The sequence below is a fragment of the Sylvia atricapilla genome, chromosome 20 (genome assembly GCF_009819655.1).
Source record: "Sylvia atricapilla isolate bSylAtr1 chromosome 20, bSylAtr1.pri, whole genome shotgun sequence".
NCBI lineage: Eukaryota > Metazoa > Chordata > Aves > Passeriformes > Sylviidae > Sylvia > Sylvia atricapilla.
The window spans coordinates 10,623,565-10,639,420 of record NC_089159.1 but is presented as its reverse complement, the minus strand read 5'-3'; the positions used below and the strand labels follow the sequence as shown (position 1 = coordinate 10,639,420).

At 48.2% G+C, this 15,856-nt stretch overlaps 1 protein-coding gene across 3 annotated transcripts in view; it reads right to left on the bottom strand.

Moving 5' to 3' along the window:
* The window catches only part of NLK (nemo like kinase), a 53,554-nt gene extending 37,979 nt beyond the window's left edge, over positions 1-15,575 (bottom strand). For all 3 annotated transcript variants that reach the window (XM_066333602.1, XM_066333601.1, XM_066333603.1), the window contains exons 1-2: positions 15,468-15,575; positions 14,045-15,073 (exon numbers count right to left, since the gene is read on the bottom strand). In XM_066333602.1, the coding sequence (XP_066189699.1) occupies positions 14,045-14,502 (458 nt within the window). In that variant the 5' untranslated portion in view covers positions 14,503-15,073; positions 15,468-15,575. The remainder of the gene's footprint in view (positions 1-14,044; positions 15,074-15,467) is intronic.
* Between the last annotated feature and the right edge of the window lie 281 nt (positions 15,576-15,856).

Sequence of the window (15,856 nt, the reverse complement as noted above, 5' to 3'; positions counted from 1 at the left end):
AATACTTCAAAGATCCTAAAATGAAATATTTACAGTGGGTAGGAAAAAAAAAAAAAGAATCTTTGAGAGATATGATATGAAAGCAAACTGAAAAAAAGATAACTACGGAGATACTACTGAGCAAAACTTTGATTTCACTTGGATTTAACTTTGAGGCAGAGAAGGCAAGTCAGAGAGCTCCTGTTTCTCCCAGGAGTGTGAGTGCTCATTCACTGACCATCTGACACGAAGCCATGGGCAGGCTGACATGGATTGACAGAAGCTGGGTGAAGGTCTTCACAGACAATAGTAAAAATTTCTTGTACTTTTAGACATCTGGGACCTATAAAATACACTCCACCTGCTAAATATTTTCTTCATATTTTGGCAAGTAAAGTAGGTTTTGCATACAGGAGTCTACATGTGAACAGCAATTTGTGTTTGTTGGAAAGGCACTGAACAGAAAAGAAGTTACTTAAAAGATTACACAAGAAGACAATTTAATTAACTGACTACCAATGAATGCATTTTCAGCATTTCATTAAGTTTTCCCAGCATTCTCCATGGAATTCTGTAAAGTAATCAAAAATACCCAAAGGCACTCCACAAAACCTGTAATTCCTCCAAACAGCCATGTCCTTCTAACACATCTCCCCAGGAGCTGGTCTTTCAGTGGGATGGATCTGTCCAGGGAAAGAGCTGACTGAATGCAAACTAACAGATTCCATGTAGAACTTCCACAGGAGCCTGGAGAAAACCTCCAGATTTCATTGCCACTAACAGGCATTTCATGGGAAAGGGTTAAGCGACTTCAAAGGTGTCTTCATTCCCTCCTGCTAAACGCAGACCTCTCCAGAGCTCCTTTTCCAACCATCGATGTCCTAAAAAAGCCTTTTAACGTTGGCTCTAATCACACCCTCCAGCATGTGTGCCATTATCACTTATTCTTTACAAATCAGAGCTAAAAGCAAACTGATTACTGCAAGAATCTGTCTCCTTGAACAAAAAGTGATTCAGAGTATCTTACTTAAAAGAAAGGAGTGAAATTAAAGGGATACTGTTATGGTTAATATCTTTAAAAATGTTAAATTTGTCTTCCTTCACGGAAGCTTAAAATTGAAACTGCTTTCCAATCAAATTTATTTCCCCATTCACACAAAATTTTCTGACTAGGCTTCAGCCCTTTATATTCACTTCTCAACTGCCTCTATGAACCACAGCTACAATAAATTACTAAACTGCACAGACAATATTCGTACATTTTTAAATTCCATTTTTTTTCTTTTTTTTCTTTTCTAGAGTTCTTTAATTCCATTTTTCAGCCAATGGCAAGGTCTGCGACGTTCACAAATAAATAAATGCCCAAAAAACCACAAGTAATTTTACAGTTCTTTCTCCTTTATTTGAAAGCTCATACCACTCTTACATGCACACTCCTGCCCCAATTCACTGACCTCCATTCCCATTCCCATTCCCACCAGCCAACCAAGGAAAACCCAGATGAGGAACCTTCTTCTGCACGTCCAACAAGCCCCAGCCTTGGCACAGCTCCTGGAGGGTTTCTGCCCCTCCAGAGCAAAGGAGGTTAATAATGTCCCTGATCATACCCCTGACTGACAGCTTGGCTCTGCAGTACCCATCCCTGCACCTCTGCTGCACCCCTGCACCTCTGCTGCACCCCTGCACCTCTGCTGCACCTCTGCTGCACCTCTGCTGCACCCAGCACCTCTGCGCACCTCTGCTGCACCTCTGCTGCACCTGCACCTCTGCTGCACCCCAACACCTCTGCTGCACCCCAGCCTCCCCTGAACCTCTGCTGCACCTCTGCTGCATCCCTGCACCTCTGCACCTCTGCTGCACAGCACCTCTGCTGCACCCAGCCTTCCCCTGAACCTGCAGCCTCCCCTGCACCTCTGCGCTGCACCTGCACTCTGCCACCCAGCCTCCCCTGCACCTCTGCTGCAACCCCTGCACCTCTGCTGAAACCCCTGCTGCACCTTGCTGAACCACAGCACCTCTGCTGCACCCCAACCTCCCCTGAACCTCTGCTGCCCACACTCCCCAGCACCTGCAGCCTTCCCCTGCAGCCCTGCTGCCCCCCAGGCTCCCCTGCAGCTGCCCCCTGCAGGCAGCAGCACAGCTGCCTGCACTCCTGGCCGTGTCCCACCTGTGCAGCACACAGCACTCCCCGAGGCACAGCTCAGCACTCAGCCCAGCCACCGGTCTCCACACTTCCAGGGCAAACCTGACCCACCTCACCCATTTCTTGCTGCACCACACTCGTGGCTGGCTGTTGCCTGACACAGGAGGAAATCTGAACAGGACTCAAACCGAAGTGTACAACTATATTTGAATACAGCGCTTCAAAGTAGATTGCAATGCACTGTTCCCTGCTTCCACCAAGGGAGATATTTGTATCTGCTGGTTAAGGATTAAGCCTCAGGACTTTGATGCTATTTGTATACAACACACAAATAAATATGTATGTATGTATGAGGCTGAGGGTACCTTTTAATTTATGAATTACTGCTGTTTATATTCATCTCCCCATATTCTGTAGTGATGGTAAATCCATTAACATTCATCAAGGTTTTTAGCTTGAGGAGGCACATCTTATTTACTGACCTTTCAAGTTTCAACTCACTCTGTCCCTTCCTTATTCAAAGGAACTCTGTATTCTACAGTAACACAGAACACACTGAACCCCAGAATGCTTTGTACTCGACACTTTCTCTTCCGTTCTCTTCGCCAGAAATTCCTCAGATAACAGTATTTTATTTGCCTTGCACAGGCGTGGATATTAGAACGAGCAAACTTAAAATATTACTAAAATACACACTAAGCCTGTAAGATGCTGTAATTCCCAAGCCCAGCTTTTCCCAGAAGAGCAGCTCAGGATCGATCCTTCGGGCTGTCTGACAATGGAGGTAAAGTGCCAGCCACATCCACAGCTGTGTCCTTGGAGCTCTACACCAGCCACTGCACAGCAGCTTTCCTAAGGCTTCCCCTGCACATTCACCCATGTCAATTATTGCAAACTGCTGCAATTTTTTTTTTTTCTGTGTAAAGATTTCTGTGTGCTCAACCCTGCCCAGTCATTCCTTCTCTGAATTACTGTAGGACAGAAGGGACACGTCAAAACCTAAGTGTGAAATAAATAAATTCATAACCTCTACAGTGCAAAATTCCAGAAGATGTCTCAGATGGGATATTTTGGAACATTAAAGAAGTGCTTCATATTTTAGTACACGTTAATGAAGATTCAGAAAGCACCCACGGGCTTGCAAAAAAGAAGGGAAAAAAAAGTAAAAATCAGTCTTTTATTTATTACCAGGGCGTTTAAAGACACATCAGTCTCCCATTACCATGGACCAGTGAAGTGAATGATCCTCTGTCACATACCATCAAGTCTCATGGTGCTGTAAAAATTCCACCTATTTCCTTGACAGTCTCAATTACACTGGAGCCATAACCACTCCTTTTCAATAGATTCACAAGGCAATTTCAGAAATGCAGAGACATTGGAGGGACACACTGAAGTGGAGAGGTGAACAGCCTGCTGAGAGTGGGACCAGACTGCTCAAATTCCTCCCTGTCTGCGACAGCAGAACATGGACTGATGAATTTCCATCAGAGGTCGTTTGGTTACTATTCAAAGTCTGAAATGCTGTCAAATTTGCAAAACCTGAATTGTCAGGTAAGGCAGCCAACCCTGCTCATGTCTTGGTGCCAGGGCCAGGTGACCTGTGCCAGGTGCTGGAGGCAGCACAGCTCCAGGGATCCTCAGCCCTCTCCCCCTTCTAAAACTCACCCACAAAATGTCATCTTACCAGAAGTGTCTAAAATATTACGAGATCTTCAAGAAAATGTGTCTCTCCATCTCTTCCCACCAGAAGAAAACCAGCCTGAATTGTTATAAACCCAATTAAGTGACATGCTACAATGTAGTTGGTTGGGTTTTACATTTCCATGCACAGAAATGCCAAGGCCTGACCAGCAGGACTCCCTTTTGACCGCCTCGTTTCACAGCTGCTTTTAGCTACAAGTGATCTCCATGACTGACACAAAATACTAATATATGTTTCTCTATTCTGAGTCTGTCAAAAAGCTTGTGATAACAGATGGAATCACTACCATGGGTGCAATTCCAGGGGAATGAAATTAATGACTCTAAAATACTTCAAACCCAAAGTTTAAACAACAGTTCAGGATTAAATAAAATTATTACAGAATAATTCCCTTTACTGGGTCATATGGTAAGTGACAAAATCTCCTTGGGAACAACTGTGGGGAGTGATGATATATACATTTAATATTCATATTACCAAACACCTGTCAGTTCTCAATGTTTTAGATGAGGTTCACATGAGTAAACAGTAGCTTAAAAATGATAAGGTGACGTGCCCAAGACAGAGATCAAAAAAAAAAAGCCCACAAGTAGGTCAAAGCTGGTCCTGATTCTGTCAAACATTCCCTACTTTCCCCTCAAACTGCTTCAGAAAACAATAAGCAATCCAACCCAAAGCACATCAGCGCTTTGTTTCTTCAGCAGGGGCAGAAGGGAAGCTGCAGCTCAGCTTACAGGCTTGGGTGAGGATGTGAATGCCCCGCTGGCAAAAGCACACTGCAAGTCCTTAATCCTGACTCTTCAAGTGCAATCAATGAGCAAATATGCTCAGAGAAGCACTTTGGTACCTTGAGGTATGTATAATAATTGAAAAAACAAATCAAACGTACTTTCTACTTCATAATTAAAATCTGCTTTTAGTTAAGCTCTTAGGTAGAACTCTTACTGTCTTCAATTAAATCAAGTGATCCATGGTAAAACAGATTTTTAAAATCCATTTTTGCCTCCCAGTGCAGCTGCAGGACATTGTCTTTTAGAACAGAGGCACAAAGCCTGGCAGAATGCAGGACCTGGGCTGGTCCTGCTTTAGTCCCTGACACAGAAGGATTCCCCAGCACACACAGACACTGCCCTCCCCACAAACAGTCCAGATCTACAGAGACAAGATAAATCCTTTCTCTGCCAAATCATAATTGGCAACTTTCAATGGCTTTTAGACTGAAACCTGAAGAGGATTCTAGAGTCTGAATTTCACATGCCTTTGTTCCAGTTCCTGATATGAATATTCACTGCTGAGGCAGCACTGGACACAGCACTAACGATGCAGGCCACTGTCCCTTTAAATTAACAGCAATTATTATGTGGGAGCTTCTGCCCCCAACAATTTGAATTTAGACATAAGATAAAGTAGATGCTAGTCATTACTCACTGCCACTTCACTTTAAAAGCTGGGTATTATTTTTATACAAGCTTGGTTGGTTCTGTGTTTGGCAGTTGGGATTTTTTTCATTTCCATATGCTGAACTACACGGGAAACAGAAAGCACTGAACCCCCACTGCTCTTTACCTGTCCATCATGTTAAAGTACCAACTCTGAGGACAAAGACTTGGAAAGATCTGGTGCCTTGACAAAACACTGGCAGATCTTCATTTCGGGTCCACTCCTATCTGTTCTGTCTTTGCAATTGAGATGGGAACCACGGCTTGAAAAACGCAAATTGATTGGGAGACTCCCCACTTTTGTTCAAAATGGAGATAGTATCTCCATCACCTGACTGTCTTTATTCACTCCAGAAGAGCCAGAGCAGGTCTGAGGTGTCCTGGTGCTGGCACAGCCCTGTGTGCACAGTGGTGACCTTGGCCACTGCTGCCCCGGGCACCTGGGTGTGAGGAACAGCCTGTCTGAGCCCCAGCAACACCTGAACCGGGATATTGCTCCATGCTCACCCCACGGGCCTACAGACAGCAGCAAGGAGCTCTGCCCCTCCAGGACTTCACACCCATCCACAGGGGGGCCAGAAAGGCACTGAGAGGCGTCAGAATCCTTTTCCTCACTCTTACCAAAAACGGCTGGCCTAGGAGATGATACAATTCAGAAAGCATGGATGGCAAGCAGCCAGAATAATGCTGCCTTCTCTTCCTTGTCCCCAAAAGAAATGCCCCCTTGCAAAGACAGTCCTGAGGAGCCGAGCAGAACTTACGACACATGCGAAGAGAAGTTACACTGCAAGACGGAGGAACAGCCTTTAGACAATGCTTTTGTCCTCCCACTGTGCAATCTCGGGGGAAAAAGCTCTAACTGAGGCCTCCCAAACAGCCTGCCATGGGCTGCCAAGGGCCTTTAAACCGAGGGCAGGAGGAAGGCAAACAGGTCCCCAGCCAAGGGCAGGGACACTTGTGCTGGGCAGGCACTGCCCTGCAGCTCTGCCCCAGCCAGGAGTGTCCCCATCCATCAGGGGCTCCAAAGGGCTGGCAGGGACTTCCCCTGTATTTCCTGTGCCATGCCTTAACCCACCAGGACCAGAAGAGCTCAGGCTGCAGAGAATGGTTTCCAGAGAGACCCAGGACCTGCCAGGCTCCCCTCCTGAGCCAGCCCAGTGCCAGCACACACCTCAGCAGCTGTGCCAGCACTGCTCCTGGCCGAAAGCTACTGCCCACATGGACTCCATTCTGCTACCCACACACAAATAATCGCCAGTGGTTACATGAATTTCTACCAGATAAAACAATAAAGGCACTACCCTCCACGGCCAACTCAACTCACACTGCCAGGGAGAAGGCAGAGGTCAGCCACTCCTCAGGAAAAACACCACCAACTACCTCAAACCCTGAATAACTATTGTTGTGCAGCTCAAATCCCATGCCCATCTTCACTGGCCCCACCAAGCAAAGGCTCTACCCTGACCCACTTAGTCCATAGAACCAAGAGAACCCAAAGAGCACTGCCTGGTACCTGGATAATGGGGACAAACTGCCATGGACCAGGAACAGGCTGAGCATTAGCACCACTCCAAAACCACAAGGAAACTCAAACACCAGTTTCTCTGGTGGCTGTTTTTTTTTTTTTTTTTCCAACTATTAAAATGTATTTCATATAAAGAGAATGGGGAAAGAAAATCCTCCTCTAAAGTCCAAGGATTACTACAGTCCCACGTACATTTCACTTTTCCACAAAAAATTTCCTGCAAGAGTTCTTGAACAGAATGCTCAGAAAAACCTTTCATTTTTTGTATTACACCTCATATCACGTTCTAAGAAAATTAAAGAAATAAGAGAATATGTATTCTACAAAAATGATCCTGCTATAACCAATCTGGTGTTATATCCAACAACATAAAGAGCACAAAAATTCTACTCACACACAAATGCTTCCAAGCCTTTATAGAAAACACCACGTCAGGAAATTAAAGAATGATACTACCAGGACACACTGATTCTGCCACAGCCCTCAAGATTAAAGCTCAAATTCTTACTAAGCACTTTTCAAGACTGTACATGGCCATGTTCCAGAGCTGTAGCCATGGAAGTTGTTTCTTATCAAGGCTGGTGGAAGTCTGCCTTCATTTATCCATCACGATTGCATAAGAGAAGACGATGCAGCTTTAAATACTGCAATGAAGCCCAGGTTATTCTGGTAGGTTTGCTGTACTGTTCTGCTGTGTTTTGAGCAGCATTTTGGCACCTGGCTGTCCTCCCCTGCAGCTTTCTGTCCCTTCTCAGGGCTCTACCCACTGGCACACAGCAGCCTGAAGAGCACCACGTGCGCTCACTTCACACACCTGAGTTCACCTGAACATGACTGGCATTTTCCCAGAATTACTGAAACCACCCCCAGGCAATTTGCAGCAAAATTAGGGAACTGTGAACCTAGAAAACTGAGCTGACAGTTTCATTGATCGAGGCTCTCAGCAGACTTACAACACAAAATTGAACCGTACAAGTATCAGCACCTCAGTGATTTTAAGGTAAGTTGGGGATTTCCCCAAGTGAGATTCAGGTGTGTGATCCAGGCTGGAATCACAAGTATCCACAGTTTGCTCTCACAGGCTGCAGCCCATCCATGTGCCACAGGACACACGAAGGAAGGCCACATGTTTCTGTACAGGAGAGGATTCTCCTCTTTTCCAGGTTCCTCCTACAATGTACTATGGATGGAGCTCCAGTGATTTCCACAGGGAAACATTATTTATGTTCTACAATTTACCCCTCATCTCTTAACACTACTGCTGTCATTTAAGTCTGCTGTTGATAAGCTGCTCCTCATACCAAGTACCACAATGGCAGAAAATAATAAAAACGGGCAGAGTTTATGAAAAAGACAGTCAGAACACAGTGGGGGAAATAAAAATTTTAAAAAAATGTATGACCTATGTTGTTTAAAAAAAAAATACTCCTACAACAACAACATCAGCTTTATAACTCCTCTCAGACAGGTAATGGCTATGGTTTGTACCACCTGTAGCTACCACCCACTCACTGCCCATCCCATCCACTTTTTCCCTGTTACTGCTGATTATGAACAAATCCTATCATCACTAAATAAAGCACTGACCCCAGAAGTCTCTACCCTTTCCATACATGTTTGTACTGCCTGCCATCTGCTGCTTTGATTTCAGCATCCCCCACCTTACTCAGGGGGCTACTTTTACAAAACAGGTGCAGTAGTTACTCACACTACCAATAAACCAAATCTTACAGCATCTACTGCGAGATTTTCTAGCACTTAAAAACCCTTTGTGGATTTTTCACGTGCCCTTTAAAAAAACACCACCAATTATATTAATGAACACAAATTCCACTTAAGCCAACTCGACACACCTTTGAGCCAGCTTTGCTCACACCAACAGCTGCACCTTACCGACTCCTGGCCAGGAGGCAGAACTTTCCAGAGGATTAAAGATACATGAGACCCAGATACAACCATTACAAGTCATCAAAAAACACTTCAAACATATCCCCAAGGCTTCCTTCACTTCACCTGCCCAAAGCTATTGCTTCTATGCCATTGTTCCCTGGGAAATGAAGCAGCCCAGGCACACCCAGCAGCCCCCCCCCAGCCCCTTTTACAGCCTTCATCTCTGCTCTGGGGGATCCCACACCTTGGGCTGCACCCTCACCCCCTCAAAACACCAATAAATCTGGTGTGCATTAGGGAATTCGACAACTTAAACATCCTCTTAAAAAGAGATGAAAGAGTCAGGGGGAGAAAGGAAAAGAACATCTGAAATATGTCTTCTGGAAAATCAATATTAGACTGCAGATCCAGTCGCAAGCTGTAACATTTGCAGAATTCAGAGGGAAAAAGAAAACACACTGAATGCTACCAGAATCTAACTGGATTATCAGCATCCAGTCCTGTGTGGATACAGCCAACATCGAGGTCTGCAGGTGCTGCAAAGCAACTTGCATTTCAAGTGACCTGTGAAACGCTGACCTTGGCATAATTTACAGTGAACTAATTTATCCCAAATGGTCCTCTCCCAACTTTGAGAAAAAAAAATGTTATTCACATTCCTTCTTTCTTGCATCATGTTACAAGACAATAATGAATCTCGTATATTACTTGGATAGAATTCACCTAATCCCACGTCTAATTTGAATGCAAGGAGTTATTATATCCGTTCATTTAATTCACTCCATTTGGGAAGCAGTCATTTAAATGTACAGAATTTTTCTTTTCAGGAAATTTGAAAAAAAAAAAAAAAAAAAAAAAAAAAAAAAAAAAAAAAAAAAAAAAAGCCCCAACCACTCAAACACATAAAGCTTTGCAGAATTTCCCATATAGAAAAACCTGAATAAGGTCATTGTTCTACTACATCTCTTCACAAATAGGGTCAGAATCCAATTTAGATAAAACAATCCTATAAAAAATACTGACACGGGGATCCAAGATCACCACCTGCAGCTCCCTCCATTGTGATGGGGATGTGAAACCCCAGCCCACTCTGTGCCCAGAGAAGTGCCAGGGTCAGTGCTGGCCCCAGAGCTGGGGGGGCAAACACCCCCACTGCCTGCCCCTGTGCTCCTTCCCCTCTGGGGACACCCCTGCATCCAGCCCTCTGTCCCTCCTGCAGCCACACCCCTGGGGCTGGCTGGGAGCAGAACAGGTCAGCACTGCCCAGCAGGAACAAAAACTCCCTTTGGACTAACACAAAATGTCACATTACAGAGTTTAAAACAAACCATTGTCCACCTAACTTAATTAACAGAATATTTCCCGATGGTCAATTATTGCCCTCTGCTAGCACATGAGGTTTGAGGGATTGGAAAAAGATGATACAGGCAGCTTTAACTTCAGAAAAAACCTCTCCCACCAAAAGTCCTAATGAATTTCATAAAATAAATGTCTATAGTTCAGATTTTGCTAAACTTTTCTTGCTCACCAGCCCAGGCACCATCAATAGTATTAACTGTGCTAAACATCACTGTGGTTTTCAGCAGTATCAGAGGGCACAGAGGGAACTTCTGCCACTTTTCAGACTTCTCTGAACCCATAATGCCTTTTATTCCTTAATATATAGTCTAGTAATTTTGTCCCAAATACATTATCCCCGCTGCATCCTTGCTCAGCAGGACACATTCCTTTAAAGGAACAGGAGATTATCAGTTTATCCTGGAAACGTCTTTCCTGCTGCTGTGCTTAGTATCAGTGCTGGGATAAACCCCTCTTAAAATAGTTCCAGGGTCCAGGCAACAATCCATTGTATGCAATATTTGGGTTTTATGGAGCAATGACTTTGGTGTCTTCAGGCCTTTGCAGGCCAGGAATGAACAGTAGGTTAAGGCTAAATTATTCCTGCCCTTAAAGTTATGGCAGAATGATGTTCTGTCTCAACACCAACAGCCAAACTGTTTGGAACACTGCACTGTCATGTGACCTCCTGAATAAAAAGGATTAGAAACAAGTACATTAACCCACACACACAATTTCAAATGGGGTAAATCAGGAATTTAAAAAAAATATTAATTCAAATACTTTCTTCTATTGTCACTTGTAACAGCTTTTCCACAGAGATGCGTTTTAAAATGGATTTGACATTATTAAGAGAGATTGCTTGGTTCCACAGTCTTTGATGAACGACAACAACTTTTCAAAATGAAGAAACACAAGCAGAGACAAGTAGAATTCCCCCACACTTTACATTCCTGTCCCACTGGAGTGGATATATCCCAGCCATCAGGACATTTCCACAACGTTTCAGCAGCAGTGTCACCACCTTGAACCAGCAACAAGAATCCTCATCCCCCATCTCCCTCCTGCAGCTGCAGAGCCTCTTCATGGGTCCAGGAATCCTGGTGGAAACAGCACCAGCACCTCCTGCAGAGGGACTGAGGCTTCACCCCTCCTTCCAAACCTATCAGCCTTGGCAGGTTCAATAGACACATTTTGTTATTACCATTATTTTTTTAGGAATCCCACCAGATGGCAGCAGCATGTCTCCCCAGCAAAACTGGGAGCACTTCTCCAAAGGACAGCTCCTTATTCTTGGAACAGACACAGGACTTCCAAAACCCAGCCCTACTCAGTCTGAACCACGGGGCACAGAGCTTCTCACCCACATTCAAACCTGGATGTTTTCAGGGAACACTCCAAGAGCAAATCCCTCTGGTTTTGGCAAATGAGGAACACGACTGGGTTAGTGACCATTCACCAAAGCAGCTGGGCAAGGACCTGGCCTGTGTGCACAGACACCGGGGCAGCAGCACCCACCCACAGGGCTTAAAATCCAAAGTGCTGAAGCATGAAGCTTTGGCTCTTCACAAGTGAAAAACTCCAGCAGCACATTAGCTACCCCCAAACATCGTGGAGTACCAGACAAATGAACTAATGACAAATGCTAATTCAACTGCCAAGAGAAAATCTCTCTCGGGGAGGTAACAAAGTGCACCACCACACACGCTGGTGGCTCCTCTGATGCTCGGAGCCGAGCTGCAGGTCAGCTGTACCTCCCCAACAAAGCCCTGACACGTCAGAGCAGATTACAGACCTCTGCAAATACTCCAACAGTCGATGGAATAACATCCATTTCCCTCACTCGCACTGACAGAAACTTTTCAGTTACCTATTAGCACAAATAATGCTCAGACAAGATACTGAGAAATAACAGCATGCTCCTTCCAAAGTTGCTCAGGCTTTGTGAATCCCATGTCACACCTGAACCCAAGTGCACACTGCTCATGTCCGAGTCACCTCAAACCATAAATACTCAAGTCAGTGTTTACTTATCTCACACAGCTAAAATTCAATTACATGGGCATTCTTCCACATTTCGAACGAAACTGACTTTAATTATTGCCTACAGACTGCTAACTCGAGCCTGCAGTCAGCGGCAGGAGTTGATGTGAAATGCCAAAAGCCGAGCAGTGACCACTGAATTCAAGCACCCGTGAGCAAAGAGGAACTCCGTGCCACCAATGACAGCCCCAGCTCTGCCGGAGGGATCCCAGCTTCTGCTTTCAGCTCACACCCTCCCCCTTTGTTGTTTTCTCCCTCCCAGGCCGTTGTTACCTCTGAGCGAAGCTGCAGCTCTGGGCACAGTCCCCCAGGGGCAGGTCCTGCCTGTGCCCGGCCCAGGGCTCGGGATGGGATGCCCTTGGCACTGCCTTTCCTACCTGATGTCACCAGACCTTCCCCCTACACCTCCCTTCTCCCCCAGCACTCCTAATGATATTGTATTTAAATATGCAAGCGTGACCTTTCATTCTACTGAATATTGTGGAAGCAGACCTCTCTCTGCACCTTGCTCTTTGGCGAACAGAACTGGGAAAATAAAGACCTGAGAAATGCACAGGCAAACAAAACACCAGCAAAAAACGGCTGATCTTATGTAACAACATAAATTTAAGCAAAGACTGTAACAAATTAAGTCGTAAAAACTCCATACTTTAAAAAATATGCAAACTGGTGGAAATACCTTTAGATATTTTTTTACAGCAGATTCCTTGTCAGTTTGCATTCTCTGACACCCACTTTTTAATGCTGTACCACAGGCAGAGCACAGCAGTGCTGACTGCACAACAGCTCCCCTCCGACTGGGAGAACTCGGTGTGTCAACTGACTCCCCAGCTCTGAGGAAAGGCACAGGAGAGTGAGCACAACACTGACCTGCACCTCGCTCCTGCAGCTCCCTGGGCCTTCTCAGAAAGCACCATTTTGCTCCCAACACTGGGTTGGTAACGTGGCCAGCTGGAAGGGTTCTGCAGGCAGGAGGGGCTCTGCTCTCCTGAGGCCAGCCCTGCTGAGCCTCTGCCCTGTACCCTGGCACTGCCCCTGACCCGGGCACTCCTCCCCGAGGAGCAGAGCCCGGCCAGTGCCTGGAGAAAACTCCTGGGGCACCCAGAGGCCGGGCTGGAGCACTGCGGAGGGCTGGGATAGCACACGCAGCTGCACGCTGCAAACTTTGCATTTGTGCTGCAGGAAGTGCGCTGCAACACGCCTGCTCTCCAAACAGCCCCTGCCAGCCTCCGTGCTTCCCAGGCAGGGCTCAGAGCAGGGCACGCTGACACACGGTTATATACAGACAGATATGTACAAACACACTGCTGCCAGCTGTGTGTCAGCGCTCCTCAAGGGCACTAATTACACACATGGCTCTAAGGTAATCACAAAATGCATTAGAAGAGATTCCACTCCGCTGACAGGCTCCTCTGAAACGCGGCTGGGGGAGAAAAGGGCCGGAGGCAGAGCTACAGCGAGGCAGGAAATCCCATTTCCATTTTTGAGAGGGGAGCAAAGTTCAGCCGTGCTGTTTTAGGCAGCGCTACCGCAGGTCAAACCGCCGGGAGACAAAGATCTTGACAGGTGACTGCACAAGGAAGACATTTTCATACGCTTTTCATTTCTGACTCTTAAGCCAGGTCAAAATGAATATTCTAACGCTCATTTGTTAACCTGAAATTTTAGGAAGCATGGCTTAGCTGCACGGATGCACACTCTAATTAAAGGTACAGAAAGGGCATAAACAGCTGCATTGTCTCAGAAGAGAACGGCAGGGTGGGCTGTTAGTCAGAGGTGGCTCCTCACCACCGGGAACCTCGATCTGCCAACGCAAACAAGCGAAGCAACTTTCTAAGAACGGAGAAGAACCAGCAAAAAATAAAAAAAACCTCGTAGTAAGCAGCTCTCTTGTATTCCGATTCCAATGACAAAACCAAGGATGAGTTATGACCAGGTAAAGAATGACAAGGAGGCATCGGTTCACTTTGGTCTCTACTCACCAGACAACACCAAAGGCTCCGTATCCGATGGGTCTGTCCGGCTCAATGTCCAGTTGCTGCTGTGGATGTTGTGAGTGCTGATGATGGTGCGCTTTGACCGCAGCAGCTGCTGCAGCCTGTACCTGAGCTGGGGCTGCCGCAGCCGGTCCGGGGGCCTGGCCCGGGGCCGGGGATGGGAAGTAGGGCTGCTGCTGCCCCGGGTTCAACATCGCGGCGGCGGCGGCTGCGGCTGCGGCGGCCGCGGCGGCCGAGGAGGCATGCTGCTGCACGGGGTGCACCGCGGCCGCCGAGCCGGCGTGCAGGTGGTGCTGAGCATGGTGGTGGTGATGGAGGTGAGGAGGAGGGAGGTGAGGAAGGTGGTGGTGATGGTGGTGGTGGTGACCTGCTGCTGCCGCAGACGTACCGCCATTGTAAGCCGCCATCATTTTTGCGTTGGCCGTTGTGCCACAAAGAGACATTCAAAAAAAAAAATGCCCTTTGATTGGATAACAACTGGGTCAAGCTGTCATTTGGCCATAAAAATTAAATCTGCTACACTTTAAAAGAAGTTGGGTTTCATCATACACGGCCCACCTTTAAAAACATGGAGCTCCACTGGCCTTATCTCCTCGCGAAGCCAAACAACTCGGGGAGTCTCTTCATGTGTGCGGGCGCCAACCCCTTCCCCAGCATCCAGCCGGGCTTGGCTACTCCAACTCCATCCTTGGGCAGCTGGGGTGGGGCCGGGGTGGGTTTTTTCCTTCACTTTGGGTTATTTTTGTTGTTTTTCTTGTTATAAAAATTAAACAGCGTGATCAATCCCCCTTTTCTCCGGAGGGAGGGCTCGGAGCCTCTGCCCTGAACACCCCGCGAGGGCCGGCCAGCCTAGCCCTGCCATTCCCACACCCTCTCCATGTGTCCCCCGAACCTCCCTGAGCCCGGGCACCTCCTACATCGCTCCCTCCTTCCAGACACCTGCTCCCTCCTTCCAGGCACCTGCTCCCTCACAGCAGCAACAACTCGGGAGTTTGCAACTTTTTCCTCGAAGGCCTGAAACACACACAAGGACCCACAGAAAGTGAAGGGGGGGGCCGCAGGGCGAAAACAGGGGGGCGAGGGGGGGGGCTACAAGGAGATAAAAACAGAAAGAGGAAGGGAAGGGCCGGGGCAGGACAGGGATCGCGGGGGGGGGGGCGGGCGAAGGAGAGGGGAAAGTGGGAAATGAATGACGGGGCGGCGCGGGGCCGGGGAGAGGGCGCAGGGCAGGACGCGGCGGCCCCTGACAGCGCGACCCGCGGCGGGGCGGGGCCGGCCGGGCCGGGGGGGGTCGGGCCGGGGTGGAGGGCAGGGGGCCCGCGGTGCGGGCGGCGGGAAGGTCTGGGGGCGGCCCCGGGTCCCCGCCCCGCCCGGCCCCGGCCCCTTCCGGCCCCGGCCCCGCTCTCACCTGGTCCCGCCGCCCCGCGCCGCGCCGCGGGCACGCGCTCCCCCCCCCCTGCGGGGCGCGCGCCCGACGCCGCCCGCAGCCAATCGCGCCCGGCCCGCTGGGCTGCGCGAGAGCCGCCCCCGACCAATCACCACGCGGCGCCCGGCGCGCCCCGCCCACCGCGCGCGGCCGTGCGGAGCCCCCCCCGTGGCGCGGCCCCGCCCCCGTGACCCCGGCGGCCAATCACCGCGCGCCGCCGCGCCCGGAGCCGCCGAGACCCCGCGAGATTCCCTCACCTCACACAACCCTCACCCCGGGCGGCCCCGCCTCCCTCACCTTCCTGCCACTCACAGCGGGCCGCCGGCCAATGGCCTGTGCTCCTGAGCCAAGACCCGCCCCCGAGACCCGCT